The following is a 21,324-nucleotide window of genomic DNA, read 5'->3' as shown; positions in this document are numbered from 1 at the left end:
TTTTGTAGGCTACATTCGCCAATTATATTGGTCGCTGCTTTCTAACTTCCTCCCTCACTCCCTTCCACTTGTAGGTCAGGGTGATGATTCCATTCCTCATGGATTTGTGCACAGTACCTGACAGAAGCATACTGTCGTACAGCTCCAGCAGGCCCTGGCCAATAAACTCCCAAAGAGCTGAATACAACTCGGCTGGAAAGGCATCACTTCCCAGAGTTTTATTCTTTTCTAAGGACTCGAAGGCCTTCTCCAGCTCATCCAGAGATAATGGTCGGTCCAGGCTCTCCTGCTTGGTGTTGTCGAAGACCCCCAGGATCGAGGACAGGAATGTCTGGGTGTCATTGCGCTGGCTGTGGTCAGAGTGTCATACGGACTGGGTTAAAAGGATTTGCTGAGCTTCAGGATGTCAGATTGAGACAAATTTATCGAGCTATGTTCATCCTTCACGCTGCTGAGCACAGAGATCTCCTTTAGCATTTTCAAGAAGGAATGTGAACACATCTCATTCGGTCACATGCAGCTTTAAAGGACACTGATTTGGCCTCCATTGGAATACTGTATCTAATTCCAGTCTCCCTGCTGTAGGAAGGATGTTGTGAAACCGGAAAGGGTTCAGAAAAGATTTACAAGGATGGTGACTGGGTTGGAGGGTTAAAGCTAAAGGACGAGGCTGAATCGACTGGGTCTATTTTCCCTGGAGCATCAAAGGCTGAGGGATGACCTGATAGAGATTAGTAACAGCATGAGAGGCATGGATCGGGTTTATAGACATTGTCTGTTCCTTGGGGTGGGAGAGTCCATAACTGGAAGGCAGAGGTTTAAAGTAACAGGGGAAAGATCTAAAAGGGATTTAAGGTACATTATTTTCATGCAGAGGGTGGTGTATGTATGAAATGAGCTGCTAGAGAGAGGACTGGAAGCTGGTACAATTTCAACATTTAAAAGCCATCTGAATGGGAAAATGAATAGGAAGAGTGCAGAGGGATATGGGCCAAATGCTGGCAAATGGGACTACATTTATTTAGGATATCGAGTCAGCATGAACAAGTTGGACCAAACGGTCTGTTTCAGTGCTGTCTGTCTCTGACTGTTATTCTCTCTTGCTCCACAGTGCAGACCCTGAACCGCAAGATTATCTTGGAGGCCTCCAAGGCAGAGAGTGGGGCTTGCTGCCTCGACACCTCCTGGGGCTCCTCCGTGACAGTGACCCGATTGTCTGTACTAAGAGGAGGTGTTGCACGGGTTTCTGGAGTTTGAACAGTTTTGCCCAACTCTCTCTCACCTTCTGAACACTTTTCAGGCCAAAGAACTTCTTGGTGTTCCCTTTGACTGCCTCCCACCAAGTGCAAAAAGGGTCTTCATCGTTCTCCAACCTGTGTGCTCTCTTTTGAGCTTCTTAATGATTTTTCTGGGGTCAACAGTTTCACATTCAGCTTCCATGTTCCCTTGCCAGCCCGCTGGTCATCCTGTTGGTGACAGTCAGCCAGCAGGAGGCAGTAGTCAGAGAAGAACACCGGCTTGACTTCAATGGATATGATCGAGGACGTGTGGGCGCAAACAGGAAATCTATCCAATGGGTGTATAGACCCGTCTGGCTATGACCAGGCGTTTCTACTCTGTGCTCAGTCTGCAGGGGTGCTGAAGATGTTATGCAGCTTGGCAAATTCAACCGTTTCCATCAGAAATCTGGACGTCGAGTCCAGTTCACTGTCATACCCTCCATATTGTTCATTCGTGCCGATGATGCAGCTGAAGTCTCTGGCCAGAATGACTGGCCTGGACATCACCAGCAGCAATGGAAGCAGGACGGCCAACCCCTCACTCTTTCCCAGTGGGGTCTCCATGTTAATTACTCCGGGAAGCGTTTCTCTATGAGCCTGGCCTGATCTGCACATCTCCCAGGAACTATATGGTAACTGTCAACAGTCTTGAAGTGAGCCCGATTGATTCACCCTCCTATCAGTAACTTGCCAATCATTACTGCCTGTTTCACAATCAGTCTAGTCTGATCTTCTCTTCCTCTGAGTGAATCCTTTCTGTCCTCTTCCATTCAGCCCGTGCCTTTGCGACGACAGCCAGATTCCCCTTCAGGCTGCATTTCATTCTCCTCACTGTCTCGGTGCTGCCACATACATCACCTGTCTCTCCACTTCCCTCTGTGATAGTTCTTGTGAAACCCATCCCCCTCCCTCCCCAACCTTCCAGCTGCAATGTTGGAAGATCACCACATTGGGCATTGCCATTAGTGCTCCAGCTCATTCATATTTCTTCACAAAACAGAAACACAACTCATCAACAAGACTAAGTGGCAGGCAAATGAGATACATCAGACATCTAAAAGCAGTTTTTTGTTCAAAAGTGGAACTAACTTTAATTTGTATGCGTACAATAGAATCAGGAAGAATAATACATATATAGCATGCAACTCATTTCACTGAAGACATTTGTGCAAATAAATAATATCTCTGCAGTTCAACCAATTCCAACAGCATAACATTAGAGACAGAACATTTGGAAATGATACAGAAATTTCAGATACTAATGATTTAAAGAGGAGTACAGATTAAGATCGGGGAAACTGAACATGGTGTACACACAAAAATCCATTTCGCAATTGGAATGCCTCATTCAGGCAATTACATCTCTCTCCCTCAGTCTCAAATGGTCTTCTTCCCATTCGATTTTCTTCCACTCTCTGGGCCACCCCCAATAAGCAGTTCCCTTCCCTCCCCACTTTAGCCTCATGCCTTCCTTTACACTGGTATGGAATGGTATCTTTCTAGTACGTTTGATTTTCGATGAACACACCGCACTGGTTTGTGACCAGGTCGGCCAGTTGAACCTCACAGAATATGAGTTGCCTGATTGTTCCATATTAACAGCCCAAATCAGGGAGCCCTGGCTGACAGATAAGAAGTGTGAGGATCAGAGATGCTGACACCCTGGCAACTATCTCTGAATAAGGCAGTGCTAAAGTTGAAGACAGTTCATTTGTAAATAAAAGTTGAATTGGAGATCGACACTGGCCTCAGTGGATTTAAAATACATCTCCAGCACTGGGTTTGAATATTATTGTTATCCTTTTGTTATCAAACATCTCTGTGTGCAGTGATCAGCAGGGTACATGGAGATGTGGGAACAGGATTGTTTAGATTCCCTACAGTGTGGAAACAAGCCCTTGGGCCCAACAAGTGCACACCAAACCTTGGAGCATCCCACCCAGACCCACGTCCCTGAACACTATGGGCAATTTAGCATGGCCAATCCACCGAGCGTGCACATCTTTGGACTGTGGGAGGAGACCGGAGCACCTGGAGGAAACCCACACAGACACAGGGACAAGGTGCAAATTCCACACAGACTGAGGCTGGAATTGAACCTGGGTCCCCAGTGCTGTGAGGCTGCAGTGCTAACCGCTGAGCCACCGTGCCGCCCCATATCGTGTTGCTTTTGCACAAACTTTGATGAAGAGGAAAATGCCACTGTTAATGGGAACTGCAGATGCTGGAGAATCCAAGATAACAAACTGTGGAGCTGGATGAACACAGCAGGCCAAGCAGCATCTCAGGAGCACAAAAGCTGACATTTCGGGCCTAGACCCTTCCTCAGAGAGGGGGATGGGAGAGGGAACTGGAATAAATAGGGAGGGGGGGATGCGGACCGAAGATGGAGAGAAAACAAGATAGGTAGAGAGGAGAGTACAGGTGAGGAGGTAGGGAGGGGATAGGTCAGTCCAGGGAAGACGGACAGGTCAAGGAGGCAGGATGAGGTGGTAGGTAGGAAATGGAGGTGTGGCTTGAGGTGGGAGGAAGGGATGGGTGAGAGGAACAACATGTTCGGGAGGCGGAGGCAGGCTGGGCTGGTTTTGGGATGCAGTCGGGGGAAGGGAACAGTTGGGCTGGTTTTGTGATGCAGTAGGGGGAGGGCAAGAACTGGGCTGGTTTTGGGATGCAGTTGGGGAAGGGGAGATTTTGAAGCTGGTGAAGTCCACATTGATACCATTGGGTTGCAGGGTTCCCAAGCGGATTATGAGTTGCTGTTCTTGCAACCTTCGGGTGGCATTATTGTCGGACTGCAGGAGGCCCATGATGGACATGTCGTCTAAGGAATGGGAGGGGGAGTTAAAATGGTTCGCGACTGGGAAGTGCAGTTGTTTGTTGCGAACCGAGTGGAGGTGTTCTGCAAAGCGGTCCCCAAGCCTCTGCTTGGTTTCCTCAATGTAGAGCGGGTCAGGAGTGAGGGGGCAGGTCACTGTGAGGGGGTCAGGGCTGCAGGGGCAAGTCACTGTGAGTGGGTAAGGACGGAGAGGGCAAGTCCTTGTGATTGGGACAGGACTGAAGGGGCGAGTCGCTGTGACGGGGTCAGGGCTGGAGGGGCAAGTCGCAACGTGCGGGTCAGGACTGCAGGGGTAATTCGCTGTGAGTGGGTCAGGTCTGCAGAGAGAAGTCGCTGTGAGCGGGTCAGGACTGCAGGGGCTAGTCACTGTGAGCGGGTCTGGACTGGAGGGGCAAGTCGCTGTGAGCGGGTCAGGATGGAGGGGGCAATTCGCTGTGAGCATTTCCCTCAGTCACTGCATCCATGCTGCGTGGTCCATGCTATGTATAAATGTGGCATAAAATCCTTACTTGTATGTTCATTTCCTCTTGTAATAACATGTGGCATCATTAGCATCCTTAATCACTTGCATTTTATCGGAAAGCCTGGTACAAACACCAGATAACATGACAGTCAGAACAGAATGCATTTTCCAATGCTTTAAACATATAGTCCTTTGTGACTCAGTGAATAAAAATCCTCCTCATTTTACCGTAATTAAATCTCATAATAAAGGGAGTATGTCTGAAAGTCGTCTCATCCGAAGGAAAACAGACTTGCTCCAGGAAAGCTGCTAAAATATATCAAAAAAAATATATGAAATGATTCTAGAAATTTCTGCAACACAAAGATCGAAGGAAACAATAGTTTGATGAACACACTTAAGTGTTGCACTTACACATCACATTTTGGAAAACAAACCACACTGATTTTCTACTTTATAAAAAAAATTGTTCCAAGTCTTCATTATGCAGCAGAGAACTGAAAAGGTGTAGACTTTTAACCTGCATAGAAAGTATGTGCGGAAGTTTAAACAAACAAAAGAAAGCCACTTCTGTCCTAAAAAGACAATATTATATTACAAAAAGGCAGGGAAGTTGGAGAATGCAGCATCATACTTCCTGCAGAGATCAAGTTTTGTCTGTGTCGTAAAATACAAAAAAACTGTGGGCACTGTAAATCAGCAACAAAAGCAGAAGTTGCTGGAAAAGCTCAGCAGGTCTGGCAGCATCAGTGAAGAGTGTGATCTGAGGAAGGGTCACAGGACGCGAAACATGAACTCTGACATTGTCTACGTCATAGTGAGTTATGTCTATTGCTTCAGCAAAATCCAACCAACTCTGAATGAAAATCAATGCTTAAGAAATATCCAAAACATCCGCTGTCCCCCTTGTGGCTTCCTCTACATTGGGGAAACGATGCAGAGGCTTGGGGACCGCTTTTCAGAACACCTACGCTCAGTTTTGCAATCAACAACTGCACTTCCCAGTCACTAACCATTTCAACTCCCCCTCACATTCCCGAGAGGACATGTCCAACCTGGGCCTCCTGCAGTGCCATAATGATGCCACCCGAAGGTTGCAGGAACAGCAACTCATATTCTGCTTGGGAACCCTGCAGCCCAATGGTAGCAACGTGGATTTCACAAGCTTCCAAATCTCCTGTCCGGCCACTGCATCCCAAAACCAGCCCAGCTCGTCCCCGCCTCCCTAACCTATTCTTCCTCTCACCCATCCCCCCTCCCACCTCATACCGCACCCCGATTTCCCCTCATCCTGCTCCCTTGACCTGACCGGCCTCCCCAGACTGACCTATCCCCTCCCTGCCTCCGTACCCATACTCTCCTCTCCACCTATCTTCTCCTCCATCCATCTTCCATCCGCCTCCCCCTCTCTCCCTATTTATTTCAGAACCCGCACCCCCTCCCCATTTTCTGAAGGTGGTTCTTGGCCCGAAACGTCAGCTTTTGTGCTCCTAAGATGCTGCTTGGCCTGCTGTCTTCATCCAGCTCCACACGTTGTTATCTCGCATTCTCCAGCATCTGCAGTTCCCATTATCTCTCCAAAACAAAGGCTGCTGTCTTTCAAAACCCAATCTCAGATTTTGAAGATAGTCCTTACCCTGAAAAAATACCAAATATGTATAAAGAGGAAAACTGGACGTGAAACCATTCAAAAAATTTTCATTGGCACAACAAATGTTCCAACTGTAAAAGCAGGTTAAGCACCTGTGTATGAGGAAACTGTACTCAAACTTTAAACAGACACTTACAGCCAACAAATGTGAGAAATAGCCATTTCTTGCTGGATTACCAATTTTGCTGTTGGGAAAATAGGCCTAGGCTTAGCAATGTACATTCAAACAAGATAGCACCCTCTCAGAACTCAACATTCACAGTCGTAGAGTTCTGTTTTCACAGGTTGGAGTAGAATAGCATCAAGCACAATACACCAAATCTTCTTTGGTACCTTTTCCTTCCATAAAACGGCTTTTAGCAGATGTGCACAGAATTCATTTTATACACGTTGAACAGTTGCTAAGTTCAAGACGCCAGTTCCAGCACTTAGACTTGCATCTGCTTCATCATCAAAACAGAACAAAATAAAGACCCACTCCTTGTAAGTCACGTTTTCCATTTTTAGTGACAAGGTGAAGGGCGAGAACTGCTCACTTGATGTTAAAATCTCCTCAGTATGTACCTATATATTTCAATTCTGTGAAATATGTGGAATGAGTTCGAGAGAAGGATTAATTTTCTTGCGCTGGGAGAGAGCTGGGACAGTTAAAATAAGTTGAATGGCCTCCTCCCATGCTAAAAATGTCCATAACTGTTCTTGGCCCTGCTAAATTGAAGTGGCCATCCTTTCATTGTGACTGTGAGATGCAACATGTTACGATAGATGGCACAATGAAGAAATCCTTTGTTATTAATGAACTTTTCAGCACTCGGCATTCTTCCGAAGTCAAATGTTCGATATGTACCTGTTGCGCTGACTTGGTTCCAAACAGTTATCATGTGGAGGTGCTGGTGTTGGACTCGGATAGACAAAGTCAGAAGTCACATGACATCAGGTTATAATCTGACAGATTTATTTGAAATCACACAAGCTTTGGGAGTGCAGTCCCTTCATCAGGTGCGGTCAGGGAGGAAAACACACACACACACAATTCATAAGCAAACAGATCAAAACATCCTGCAACTGGTGTGAGTGGAGTGTCAGATAATAAGTCTTCATCCAGGATGTTTGTTTGTTTGCAGATATTTTGTTGAAGAAACACACAACTTGTAGTTACAGTCAGTGTGGTATCTTATAAATTCTTGCTTTTGAAATAAAGGTTAAAACTCTAAGACAGATTCTGAACACAAGCCTCTAAACTACAAGTCAGAGTCTGACCTGAGATGTCACCTTTTGTACATTCCTGTTGCGTTGCCTGATGATCATGACAACACAGCACTGACATTGACTTTATAAACGCTTTACTTGCCTCCAACACTCTTGGTCACCTGTATAGAGTTATTATCTGACACTCCACTCACGCCAATTCTATGATCTTTTGATCTCTCTGCTTATAAGCTGTGTCTCTCTGTGGTCACCTCACTAACTGCACCTGATGAAGGGGCTGCACTCCAAAAGCTTGTGTGATTTCAAATGAACCTGTTGTACGACAAGCTGGTGTCATGTGACTCTGACTTCAAACAGTTATAGAATGTGTTTTCAATCCTATCGTGACTTGACAATAAGTCAACTTCTTAAAATTTATAAAATGAGAATGTCAAGTGAAGTATGTCTAACCTTGAGCGCTTAAAAAAGGAAATATTACAACCATAGTCCAGTCAGACAGCAAAGACAGAAGGAATGATTGAATCGACTGTGTCTGACACCACACAATTAATCCCCCGATGGAAGAAAGGTTGGCTGCGTTCTGTTTCTTGAGGAACATCCAGCTTATACCACCTTACTACTGCTTGTTTTGTTCATCTGGTGTTCCATCTAATTCCTTGCAGTCTTGGTCAAACCTTCATGTAATTTATTTAAATTTTCAATAAAATAAATTTAACTTTATATTCCACAATTTTAACATCTTTTATGGTTTGAACGGTTCACTTCGTACGCTGCACATGTTGTGTCAATAATTGGAGAACATGGTGGAAAAATCAAGATTTTTTGACCAGTAAACAAATGGCTAACTTCTGTTTCCTCATCAGTAATGCCTTTTGAACAGAACATAAAGTTGCGCAACTATGTAGAGATAACAATTTAAAACTGGGAAGACCACTTTGTGGTCCCCACACCAACTTCTATTCACAACCTACTGATTGTTGCCAAGGCGGAGTAATGCAATGTAATATTACACTTGTCACAGCACAACCTTGGCATCTTGTTTATCCCACGACGAACGTCCGACCACACATTCATGCAATCCCTAAAGCTGTCTCTTGACATCTTTTCAATCCTGCCTACCTGTCTTTTGTCTCGGCTCATTAGCAGTGAAACCTTCACCTGGAACTACTTCACTTCTGGACCTGACAATTCCAATGCATTCCCTGATGGAGACCCACATTTGTCCATTGAACACTTGAGGTCGTCTAAAACTCCACTGCCTGAGTCTCAACTTGAACCAATTCCTATTCTCTGTACTTTCTACCTGACTGATACTATTAACAGTAATTTTATCAAATTCTCATTTTTCTTTACAAATCGTTACTTGGCTCTGCCTATCGTTATTTTGGTAATCTCCACCAGTCCAACCATACTTCAGGACATCTGCACTCGTCTCATTACGTCCGCTTGCCCACTCTTGATTTTAAACAGCCCACTACTAGTTGCCAAACATTTAATTGTGTCGGCTTCAAACCCAAGAAGAGACTTCCTACACCTTCAGCGAGCGAACTCACATCCAGAACCTCAACCCAAGCAACAAATCCTCTCAAAACTCGCTAACTTCCTACACCTCTTAGCCTCTGTACATTTCCTCTTTTGAGGCACTTTTTCAAACAATCCTCTTTCATCAAACTCTTGATCATCAGAACTAACAACTTAATAAGGCTCAGTTGTATTCTGGGATCGTTAATACTCCAATCAGATGCCTTCAAAGTCTCCCTCCATTAAAGAGATTTTATAAGTGGTTGAAGTCATTGCCAAGCAGAGGGGGGCGAATTGGGGAGTTATTTCAAAGAGCTACGATATGCCAAACGACCTCCTTCCACACTGGCCAACTCTGATTGTACAAAAACAAAACTGATTTTCAGACTTGGGAAGATCCCTCAAAAATGTCACAAGTAACCAGCTTTTGGGCAGAGTCGAGCTGCTGAGATGATAGACCAGGATTTAGGGGTACCAGGAGTGATAATATGCTGAACACAATCAAATTTTGAGGTTGTAGAATGATGTGGTCTTTGGCATTTTTGACACTTGGACCATTTTCCTTCCTTTCCACAGAACAAGTCAAATAGCGGCAGCACAACGTTGCATGGCCGCTCAAGCTTGCTCCACCGTCGATGATGATTGTGGCTGGTCTTCCACATCAATTCAACTTTTGCTCATATCTCATCCTCTTTTCAAAACATCGATCTATTCACGTGCAGTATCCCTCTCGCTAACTTAATGAGAATTCATTCCAATCAATGAACTCCTAACGCTGACCCACCCCACGTCAAAAAATTCAGCTGAGATCAGGAACTGATCTCGCCTGTATGGCTGAGCTGGCTTTCAAAAAGTTTGCCAGTGAGAGAGTCCCAGTGAGAAACATTCATTAAAAAAAAATAATTGCATGGATGGCTCTCCAATCCTAAACTCTATTCAAATTCAGTTGGTTTGTGATGCAGACTGATGCCCTGCAGAGAGGGCTCAATTGCCACACCAGTGAGCTGACCACAAAGGGTCTTCGCCTCAACCCCTCTACTTCCCTGACGCATGGTGATCTTCAGGTTAAATCATAACCAGTTGTCTCTCTCTAAGGAGTCGCCAAATGGTGTGCTAAGACTTTACCTTTAACCCTGATAACATGGCAACAAGCAGATAACTCAGCTGATGTCACTGACTCATAGAATCCTCAACTATACTAATATTAACCATGTGATATCATCAGAAGGCATGCTCAACTAAGTTTTAATTTGCAAATTAAGTTAACAACCATTCAATCAATATTACTGAAGTACTCATATTACTGATCGTCTCGATACAACATTGTGGTTACATCTGTTCATGAGTGAAGTGTAATGTAATTGCACTTACTGTGGTTTGATCAAAGTGATCCTGCAATGAGTCAATAAGCAGGTCACTCACAGGTTGCCAATCAGTGTGGACCCCCTCAGCTGTTATCACATGAGCCTCAAGATCATCCAGAACTTTCTGCAGTTCTTAAGTTTCTCCAACGCCTTTTCCACCTGTTTCTGCCAGTTGCTCGCACGGATTTTCAGTTGTTCCTAATTTTCCTTCACTTCTATTGACTGTTTGCGGACAGCTTTGGCAATTCTCTGGGCTCTCTCTTCCGGGGCAGGTTCTGGAAATATGGAATGCAAATAATTTATCAACTATTCATGATTTTGATCGCTAGATTTTCTTTCTAATCCCCTTTCCTTTTAAAGGTCTCTCTGGACTTTCTCCTGAAATTGGGATATATAGTGTAAGACGAAAGATTTTAGTCCAGGCACATCAATGATAAATTCTGTAATTAGCTGGCAGGTCGTGGAGCCATTAACAGAGAATCACAGAGAACCAAGACAAAGCCAAATAAAATTCTGCAGATATTTGAAATTTGTCACTACCAAGGAAACTTTAAAGAAGGAAAAGGATTAGCGACTAAATGGGTACAATTCTCAACAAAAGATTTGAAAAATCCTTTCAGGATATCTTTCATAGCTATGAGACAAACATCCAACACAAACCAACTTTCATCTTTCAGGACTGGCAAGTTAGAATGATAAACCCAAAGTCTACCCTGCATAGTTCGCTCTCGAACTCACTTAATGAGGTTGTTAAGAGATGTAGAGATAACAAAGTGTGCAGCTGGATGAACACAGCAGGCCAAGCAGCATCTGAGGAGCACAAAAGCTGACACGTTGGGCCGAGACCTTTCATCAGAAAAGGGGGAGGGGGAGAGAGTTCTGAAATAAATAGTGAGAGAGGGGGAGGCGGATCAAAGATGCATAGAGGAGAAGATGGGTGGAGAGGAGGCAGACAAGTTAAAGAGGTGGGGATGGAGCCAGCAGAGGTGAGTGTTGGTGGGGAGGTAGGGAGGGGATAGGCCAGTCCGGGGAGGACGAACAGGTCTCCGGGGCGGGAAGAGGTTAGGAGGAAGTAAATGGGGGTGGGGTTTGAGGTGGCAGGATGGGATAGGTGGGCTGATTTTGGGATGCGGGAGGGGGAGGGGTGATTTTGAAGTTTGTGAAGTCCACATTGATACCATGGAGTGCAGGGTTCCCAAGCGCAATATGAGGTGCTGCTCCTGCAACCTTCAGGTGGCATCGTTGTGGCAATGCAGGAGGCCCAGGATGGACATGTTCCCTGAGGATTGGTAGGGAGAGTCGAAACAGTTCGCGACTGGGAGGTGCAGTTCTTTAGTGCAAACTGAGCACAGGTGAAGCGGTCCCCAAACCTCTGTTTGGTTTCCCCGATGTAGAGGAGGCCACAACGGCAACAGTGGATACAGTCCACCACATTACCAGATGTGCAGGTCAACATCTGTTTGATGAGGACATTCTTCCTGGGGCCTGGGATGGGGGTGAGGTATCGGGACCAGTGAATTTTAAACGTTGTGATGACAACATTTATGGATATGCAGGGAAAAGTGCTGGGTGTAGGGAGTGCTAGAGGGGAGTGTGGAGCGGATAAGGGGGTCACCTCAGGGTGGTGGGAAAAATGTCTTTGGTGGTGGGGTCGGATTGCGGATGGCAGAAGGGTCGGAGGACGACGCATTGAATCCGTATGTTGGTGGGGTGGTACGTGAGGGCGACGAGGACACTGTTTTGGTAGTTATTATGGGGTGCGGATGTGAGGGATGAATTGTGGGAAACGCGGGTGACACGGTCGAGGGTGTTTTTGGCCACTGAGGAGGGGGAAGTTCCGGTCCTTGAACAACCCTCAACAGTTTCTCTTTCAATTCCTCCCACTTCCTACAGACAAAGAGGGTGGCCAGGGTAACCAAATGGGCCCAAGCTATGCCTGCCTCTTGGTAGGTTACATGGAACCGTACCTACACTGGCCCTCAACCCCGCCTCTTCCTCCGTGACATTGATGACTGTATCGGCATCGCCTCGTGTTCCCACAAGGGGCTCGAACAGTTCATCCACTTCACCAACACCTTCCTCCCGAACTTGAAGTTAACCTGGACAATCTCTGATACCTCTCTCTCCTACCTGGACCACTCTATTTCCAACCACTGAGAAACAAATATCCATTTCAACTCCACCAATTCCCACAGCTACCAAGATTACACCTCCTCCCACCATATTCCTGCAACAATTCATCCCCTATTCCCCATTCCTTTGCCTCTGCATCTGCACTCCCAGGGTGAGGTATTCTATTCCTGTATATCTCAGATGTCCTCATTTTTCAAGGACCAAAACTTGCCCCGCTCTGTGTTTGATAACGCCCTCGACCGTGTCTCCAGCATTTCCTGCAACAAATCCCTCTCACCCCACCCCGCAACAACAACCAAAACAAAGTCTCCCTCGTCCTAACGTACCACCCCACCAACCTCCGGATACAACGCATCATCCTTCGAAACTTTCAGATTCTCTGGGAGGCGACGGAGGTGGTGACGGAGCCTTTGGCCTTGATCTTTGAATCCTCATTGTCTACAGGTTTAGTACCAGAAGGCTGGAGGGTTGCAAATGTTGTGCCCTTGTTCAAAGAGGGCAGTAGAGATGACCCAGGTAATTATAAACCCAGTGAGCCTTCCGTCTGTTGCAGGAAAAGTTTTGGAAAGGATTATAAGAGATAGGATTTTTAATCATCGAACAAGCACCAATTTGATGGGAGATAGTCAACATGGATTTGTCAAGGGCAGGTCGTGTCTCACAAGCCTCAGTGAGTAATTTTGGAAGGTGACCAAGCACGTGGATGAGGATCGGGCAGTTGACGTGGTGGACATGGACTTCAGTAAAGCCTTCGATAAGGTTCCACATGGTAGGCTATTGGAGAAAACATGGAGACATGGGATTGAGGGAGATTTAGCAGGTTGGATTAGAAACTGGCTTTGGCTAAGGAGGCAACCAGTGGTGGTTGATACAAAATATTCAGCCTGGAGTCTGGTTACTACTGGTTTGTCTCAAGGATCTGTTTTGGGGCCACTGCTGTTTGTCATTTTTATAAATGACTTGGACGGAGGCATTGGTAGATCGGTTAGAATTGGGCGGAAAGGTGGCAGATGGAGTTCAATGCGGATAAATGTGAGGTGATTCACTTTGGGATGAATAATAGGAAGGCAGAATATTGGGTCAATTGAAAGATTCTTGGTAGTGTTGCTGTGCAGAGGGTGTCCATCGATGTCGATCCCTGAAAATTGCCATCCAGGTTGACAGTGCTGTGAAGAAGGCTTACGGTGTTTTAGGTTTTATTGGCAGTGGGATGGAGATCCGGAGCAACTGTCCAAAAAGCTGGTGCGGTCTCATTAGGAATATTGCATTCAGTTCTGGTCGCCCCATTACAGGAAGGATGTGGAAGCATTGGAAAAGGTGCAGAGGAGATGTTGCTTGGTCCCGAGCGAAGGTCTTCTGAAGAAAGGCTGAGGGACTTGGGTCTGTACTCATTGGAGAGAAGGTGGTTCAGAGGGGATTTAATAGAGACATACAAGATGATCAGTGGATGAGACAGGGTGGACAGTGTGGGTCTTTTTCCGAGGATGATGACGTCAGCTTGTATGAGGGGGCACAGCTAAACAGTGAGGGATAATAGATTTGAGATAGATATCAGAGGCAGGTTCTTTACTCAGAGAGTGGGAAGGATGTGGAACCCCCTGCCTGCCAATGCAGTTAGCTCAGCCACATTAGGGGCATTTCAACAGTCCTTGGATAAGCATATGGATGATAATGGGATCGTGTAGGGGAATGGGCTTAGATTAGTTCACTGGTCCATCCACATCATCGCAATGAGCAAAAAAGCACACCGTTGTCTCTACTTCCCAGGAGGCTAAGGCAATTCCGTGTGCCCACAAGGGCAACTTTCATTGATGTACCACAGAAAGCATCCTATCTGGATGCATATCACAGCACGGTTCCTCTAGCAAAACAATCCCTAATTATTATGGCTCCTGCCTTTCTTCTTCCAGGCAGAATTGGTTCTGCTTTGTCCTAACTAATTTGGGGGAAAATCCACGCTAAGTCTCAGTTAATTCTTCCAACAATTCAGATACCATGGAATACTGAGCAATGAGTTGGTGTGTGAGAAAAAGAGAGAGAGAGAGAGAGAGACACACAAAGCCAGAGTGGTTGGGGGGGTGGGGGAGGGAGAGAGAGAGCGCGAGAGAGAGAGAGCGCGAGAGAGAGAGAGAGCGCGAGAGAGAGAGAGAGCGCGAGAGAGAGAGAGAGCGCGAGAGAGAGAGAGAGCGCGAGAGAGAGAGAGAGCGCGAGAGAGAGAGAGAGCGCGAGAGAGAGAGAGAGCGCGAGAGAGAGAGAGAGCGCGAGAGAGAGAGAGAGCGCGAGAGAGAGAGAGAGCGCGAGAGAGAGAGAGAGCGCGAGAGAGAGAGAGAGCGCGAGAGAGAGAGAGAGCGCGAGAGAGAGAGAGCGCGAGAGAGAGAGAGCGCGAGAGAGAGAGAGCGCGAGAGAGAGAGAGCGCGAGAGACAGAGAGCGCGAGAGACAGAGAGCGCGAGAGACAGAGAGCGCGAGAGACAGAGAGCGCGAGAGACAGAGAGCGCGAGAGACAGAGAGCGCGAGAGACAGAGAGCGCGAGAGACAGAGAGCGCGAGAGACAGAGAGCGCGAGAGACAGAGAGCGCGAGAGACAGAGAGCGCGAGAGACAGAGAGCGCGAGAGACAGAGAGCGCGAGAGACAGAGAGCGCGAGAGACAGACAGCGCGAGAGACAGACAGCGCGAGAGACAGACAGCGCGAGAGACAGACAGCGCGAGAGACAGACAGCGCGAGAGACAGAGAGCGCGAGAGACAGAGAGCGCGAGAGACAGAGAGCGCGAGAGACAGAGAGCGCGAGAGACAGAGAGCGCGAGAGACAGAGAGCGCGAGAGACAGAGAGCGCGAGAGACAGAGAGCGCGAGAGACAGAGAGAGAGAGAGCGAGAGAGAGATGGGCGATGAGGGAGAGAGGGAGAGACAGACAGACACAATAGGTGACAGAATGTGAGTGTGTGAGCGCCTGCATCAGACAGTGAGAGAGATGTTGCTGAGGTGGAGATAGTTGAGAGTGTCCATCACCAACAATCTCTCCTGGTCCACCCAGATCGTCGCAATGGGCAAAAAAGCACACCAAATGTCTCTATTTCCCCAGCAGGCTAAGGTAATTTGGAGTGTCCGCAAGGTCAACTTTCATTCATGTACCAGAGAAAGCATCCTATCTGGATGCATGTCACAGCATGGTTTGGCAACAGCTCTTCCTAAGACCACAAGAAACTGCAGAGTCATGAACACAGCATAGTCCATCATGCAAACCAGCCTTCCATTCGTTGATTCCACCTCTACTTCCCGCTGCCTCGGGAAAGAAACTGACATAATCAAAGGCCCTTCTCACTCCACAATTACACTCTCTTCTCCCTTTTTCTGAAGGGAAGATGTAAAAAAAGTTTGTATACATGCGTGAAAAGATTCAAGAACAGCTTCTTCACCGCTGTTATTGGACATCTGAATAGGACACTGAAAAGCTTAAATCTAATTTTGATCTTGCTCTCTGTACATCTTCTCTGCAGCTGTCACCATGTTCCGTTTCACTAATGCGCCTTGTTTGATATCACCTGTCTATACTGCATGCAGAAGAAAACTTTTCACTGTACCTGGGCACATGTGACTCAAATCAAGATAATAAAATGTGAGGCTGGATGAACACAGCAGGCCAAGCAGCATCTCAGGAGCACAAAAGCTGACGTTTCGGGCCAAGACCCTTCATCAGAGATGCTGCTTGGCCTGCTGTGTTCATCCAGCCTCACATTTTATTATCTTGGATTCTCCAGCATCTGCAGCTCCCATTATCTCTGACTCAAATCAAATTGACTGTGTGCAAGAGAGAGGTGAGCATATGATTGTGCTCAAGAGTGCAAAGACAGTGCATGAAAGTGTGTGTGTGCGCACGACAGAATGTGTGTGCCAGTGACTGTGCTTGAGAGTGTGTGAAAGGGAGTTCGCACAAGAAGGGAGTGTTACAGCATGCATGAGGGAGTGAGTGTATCTCTAAGTGTGAGTGAGCTTGACAGCAAGTGAATTTGCAAACCTAAGTGTGTGAGGGAGAGATTTGTGGTAGTGTGGGTGTACTTGAGACTTGTGGTAGTGTGTGTGTAGTGTGTTTGTGCATGAGGGACAGAATATGCATGTGCAACATAGTGTGACTGTGAGCCTCTGTTGGTGCCTGTGAGTGAAGTGATGGGGGAGAACAGGGAGAGGAGAGATAAAGACAGAGAGAGAGAGAGAGAGAGGCAGAGGCAGACAGAAACAGAGAGAGACAGAGAGAGACAGAGAGAGACAGAGAGAGACAGAGAGAGTGAGAGAGAGTGAGAGAGAGTGAGAGAGAGTGAGAGAGAGTGAGAGAGAGAGAGAGCGAGAGAGAGAGCGAGAGAGAGAGAGAGAGAGAGAGAGAGTGAGAGCGCATGAGAGAGAGAGCGCGCATGAGAGAGAGATGAGATGAGGAATTAGCAATGATGAGTGGTCAATACCTGGAGGCAAAAAAGAACAGTGTGTGAGTGTTAAGAGAAGCCGCTGGATGTAATATGGAGGCTATTGTTTTATTGGTTGTACTAAATGAAAAGCAAGTGTCACCTCTCAGTGTTAGGGGACAGGAGATGTGCATTAAGAAGGAGATATAGTCAGCCTTGTCAGAGACAGCAGACAAGTTGCAAATGCATAGAAACTGACATTAAAGCTTTCTTGTCAATGTGTAAAGAGGTGAGACAAATATGACGAGTCAATATTGTACCTTTGCGCTCGGTAAAATCATGGAATCATGAATCAGAGAACCCTTACAGTGTGGAAACAGGTCGGTCAGCCCAACATGTCCACACTGCCCCTCACAGCATCCCACCCAGAACCATCCACCTATAACTCACCTAACCTACACGTCACTGAACACCTTGGGAAATTTTGCACGGCCAATCCACAAACCTTGCACATCTTTTGACTGTGGGAGCAAACTCGAGCACCCGGAGAAAACCCATGCAGGCACATGGAGAATGTGCAAACTCCACACAGAAAGTCATCAAAGGGTGGAATTGAGACAGTGGTGTTAACCAGAGCCACTGTGCTCTATATTATGCGAATTCAGCTGCAAGCATTTTTTTTTAAAGAAGGGAAACTTACCATCGTCACAGGATTAGAGTGGTTTCAATCTTCTATCAGCTTTGAGAACCTGATCCATATCTGCCTTCACAAGGGCAAGGTGTTGGTAATGGTGTGAGACCGGTTAGTATACAGCAGCTCGCCATGCAAAAAATTAACGGCACTTTCATTGCTTTTTTCCTAGGGACATAACAGAAAGACAAGAACATGAAAAAATCCTGAAATCTTTCTCGAATTTCAATCTCAAAGGGACCATCCGTTCCTCAAAAGTCATAACCAAACTGAACATGGGCCTCCTGCAGTGCCACAAATGATGCCACCCCAAAGTTGCAGGAACAGCAACTCATATTCCGCTTGGGAACCCTGCAGCACAATGGACATGGCTGACAGCTCTGTCAACCACAAATGCAAGGAATGCTCAGTTGAGGAAGAATGCAGACATTTCGGAATCCCTCCAGCAGAAGATGATATCATTAGAACAAATGGATCTGTCTGGACAGTCCTGTTTGTAGATTTTGGGAAATAAGACTCTATTCTTTGTCATCAAGGATATGGTTGAGTCATCATATTCAGACTGAAGAGACCAAGAATGTGAGGCTGGAGAACGGGTGCAGAACCATGCCTCTCGGAATTCCTGTGCGGGTCTATGCTTGGCTTGGGCTACTACGGTTACCTTGTCGCAGTGTCCTCTGAGAGGCGTGATTCTCCACCCATAATGCAACCAACCAACAGATACAATTGGACCCCCACATACAAGCCCATACAGATCAAAACCGGAAATGACAGTACTCATGGTAACAGACTGGACAGTGTCAATTCCAGACAGAGTAGAATAACATCGTTTCATTGGAGGCTGTACTCATGATGTCACCGATCATGGTGACGAAACGTCTGAATGAGAAGAAGCCAGCTCGGCGAGCAAGTCCACAACCTCAATCAGAGAACTGGCTGTTTTGAACTAACTTGTTCAAGAGTTTCAGTTTTGATTTTGAATGTTAAATCTCTCCCACATAGGGATGGAGGATTACTGTTAACAGCTGCATTCCAACTAATTCATATCCAATCATTATTGTTTTGACCAGTCTTCGGGTCAGGCTCCCTCGGTGACTGAGTCTCCCAAATTGTTAAGTTCCCTCGTGAAAGACTCCCCTTCTTTACACACCCAACTAGATCCACCTCAGTTGGTACGAATTAAGCTGATTAAGAAGGATCTTTGTCTTGTGGATACCTTCCTATGTTTCAGAAGGAGTCAAGATAACTCAGGGTGACACGGTGACTCAGTAGTTAGTAACGCTACCTCACAGCACCAGGGACCCGAGTTCCATTCCAGCCTCGGATGACTGTCTGTGTGGAGTTTGCACATTCTCCCCTTGTCTGTGTGGGTTTCTGCTGGGTGCTCTGGTTTACTCTCACAGTCCAGAGATGTGCAGGTTAGGTGGATTGGCAATGCTGAATTACCCACAGTGCCCACGGATGTCTAGGTTAGGTACATTAGCCATGGGAAATGCAGGCTGACAGGGATAGAGTAGGGGAATGGGGATGGGGATGGGTCTAGGTGGGATGCTCTTTGGAGGGTTGCTGTGGGCTTGTTGAACTGAGTGGCCTGTTTCCACACTGGGGATTCTAGAAAACTAGCTTCTCCTGAACTCCTGAGAGAGTGAGTTTATCAATTGCTAAATGCAAGAAGTCATAAGGCACCACAAATATGCACAAGTTAGAAACAAGAAATCAGCTCAAAAACCATAAAAGGTAAGAGGGATACGGATACTTCAGCCTTTGGATTGTTTGTGAAGAATAGAAAGTGGGATGTTTTGGCCACTAAGTTGGGCGATCCCCGTAATGTTGATATGAATTCAGCAGTTAATTTTGAGATTCTTGTTGAAATTCTTTTGACCTTGTTTCCCTTTTGACATTGCCCAGGTTTGCAGAGCTCAGAGCAAGAGATTTTCTTTTCTTCTTACCTGCAGCATCGGGCGATGAAATGGCTGTCCCAGAGCCGTGACCTCCGCAACTCCTGAGACCACACGAGCACATTCGCCCAGGAATACACACGGACTGATACGAAAGAACTATCGGGATAACAATACTCAGCGTGGTACTGGAAAACACAGCATGTACAAACAGAAAACAGCTGTAAATAGTGTCAAGAGGTGAAATCAAGTGATAAAGCTAAATTCATGGCTCTTTGCTTGCGTGCTCATTGTATTCAGAACAAAATCAACAAATTAAAGCACATTTCTAGGTTGACGGGCATGATTTTATAGCTATTACAAAGACATGGTTACAAGGAGATCAACACTGGAGCTAAGAGCGCAGGGCTATACGACATTCCAAAAAGACAGGCAGGAGGGAAAGTGACTGTAAGCGAAGAAATTAGTCTGAGAGCAAGAAACGATCTTGGATCGGAAGATGTAGAATCCAATTTTATTTATTTGTTAATGGGAGGAGGACATCACTAGCTCCGCAGTGTTTATTGTCCATCCCTAATTGCCCAGGGGACAGTTCAAAGTCAATCATATTGCTGTGGGTCTGCAGTCACATGGAGGCCAGATCATCTAAGGGTGGCAGTTTCCTTCCCTAAAGCACATCAGTGAACCAGGTGAGTTTTTCTGACATTTGGCAATCAATTCATGGTCATCATTATATTCTTAATTCATGATTTTCTTTTGTATTGAATTCAAATTCCACCATCTGCTGTGCTGGAATTTGAACACAGGTCCCCAGAATGTTATCTCAGTCTCTGAATTAACAGTCCAGCAATAATACCACTGGGCCATTTCCTCCCCCATCGTGGAACAAGAAAGCCTGTAGCTGATTCCCACTTGGGAAAAACAGTGAAGCAGGAGCTTCTGAAATGGGCGATCGCATCTCCTTACATTTTAAGACAGCCATGGATAATCAGGACCTTGTGGGAAGGGACGAAATTGGGGGAGGGAAAATTACATCAGTGTTAGGTAGGAGCTGAGCAGTATTAATTGGGAGGAGCTTTTATTGAACAAGTCAACATTTGATACGTGGGAGTTATTTAAAGACCTACTCTTCAGTTCAGAACTGGCCTATTCCAGGGAAGGAGGAATGACAAGGATGGCAATCTAAGGACATACGGACATAAGAAATAAAACAGGAGTAGGCCATCTGTCTCTTCCAGCTCGTTCCGCTGATCTTTTTTGCGGACTCAGCTCCACTTACCCTCCCATTCACCAGAACCCTCAATTCCTTTCCTGTTCAAAGATCTATCTGTTTTGGCTTTCAAAACATTCAACAAGGGAACCTCAACTGTTTCAGTGGGCAGAGAATTCCACAGATTCACAACCCTTTGGATGAAGAAGCTCATCCTCAACTCAGTTTTAAATCTGTTCACACTTATTTTGAGGCTGTGCCCCCGAGTTGGAATTTCGCCCATCAGTGGAAACAATTTCCGATCCATTTGTTTCATAATTTTGAAAGTTTCTATTAGATCACCCCTCATTCTTCTAAATTCCAGTGACTGCAATCCTAGTCTACCGCATCTCTCCCCATACAGCAACATTTTTAATTCTGGAATCAACCTCGTGAACCTCCTTTGCACCCCCTCCAGTGCAAGTACATCCTTTCTCAAGTGAGGAGACTAAAACTGAACAAACTACTCCACACCAAGCCTCACCAGCACCCTATACAACTGTAGCATACCCTCCCGATTTTTAAACTGCATCACTCTCGCAATGAAGGACACTATTCCATTTGCTGTCTCAATTACCAGCCGCATCTGCAAACTACCTGATTCAGACACAAGGCTGCCCAGCTCACTCTGCGGAGC

At 46.2% G+C, this 21,324-nt stretch overlaps 1 protein-coding gene across 14 annotated transcripts in view; it reads right to left on the bottom strand.

Moving 5' to 3' along the window:
* LOC132206954 (uncharacterized) overlaps window positions 1-21,324 on the bottom strand; it is a 622,337-nt gene that overhangs the window by 210,739 nt on the left and 390,274 nt on the right. For 6 of the 14 annotated variants that reach the window (XR_009443239.1, XR_009443241.1, XR_009443234.1 and 3 more), the window contains exons 4-7: window positions 19,490-19,626; window positions 17,550-17,708; window positions 10,332-10,599; window positions 5,904-6,216 (exon numbers count right to left, since the gene is read on the bottom strand). The exons of 1 other annotated variant lie outside the window; for it this stretch is intronic. Coding sequence is in view for 4 of the 13 variants with exons in the window: in XM_059642072.1 (XP_059498055.1) it covers window positions 10,523-10,599; window positions 19,490-19,626 (214 nt within the window). In the remaining 9 variants the exon portion in view is untranslated. Of the gene's footprint in view, window positions 1-5,891; window positions 6,674-10,331; window positions 10,600-17,549; window positions 17,709-19,489; window positions 19,627-21,324 lie in introns of those variants that run through there. 7 more of the 14 variants (XR_009443240.1, XR_009443233.1, XM_059642072.1 and 4 more) reach the window with 5 other exon arrangements.

This window comes from Stegostoma tigrinum, chromosome 44 (assembly GCF_030684315.1).
Source record: "Stegostoma tigrinum isolate sSteTig4 chromosome 44, sSteTig4.hap1, whole genome shotgun sequence".
Taxonomy (NCBI): domain Eukaryota; kingdom Metazoa; phylum Chordata; class Chondrichthyes; order Orectolobiformes; family Stegostomatidae; genus Stegostoma; species Stegostoma tigrinum.
Note: the sequence above shows the minus strand (reverse complement) of the source record. Positions and strands in the feature narration are given on the sequence as shown.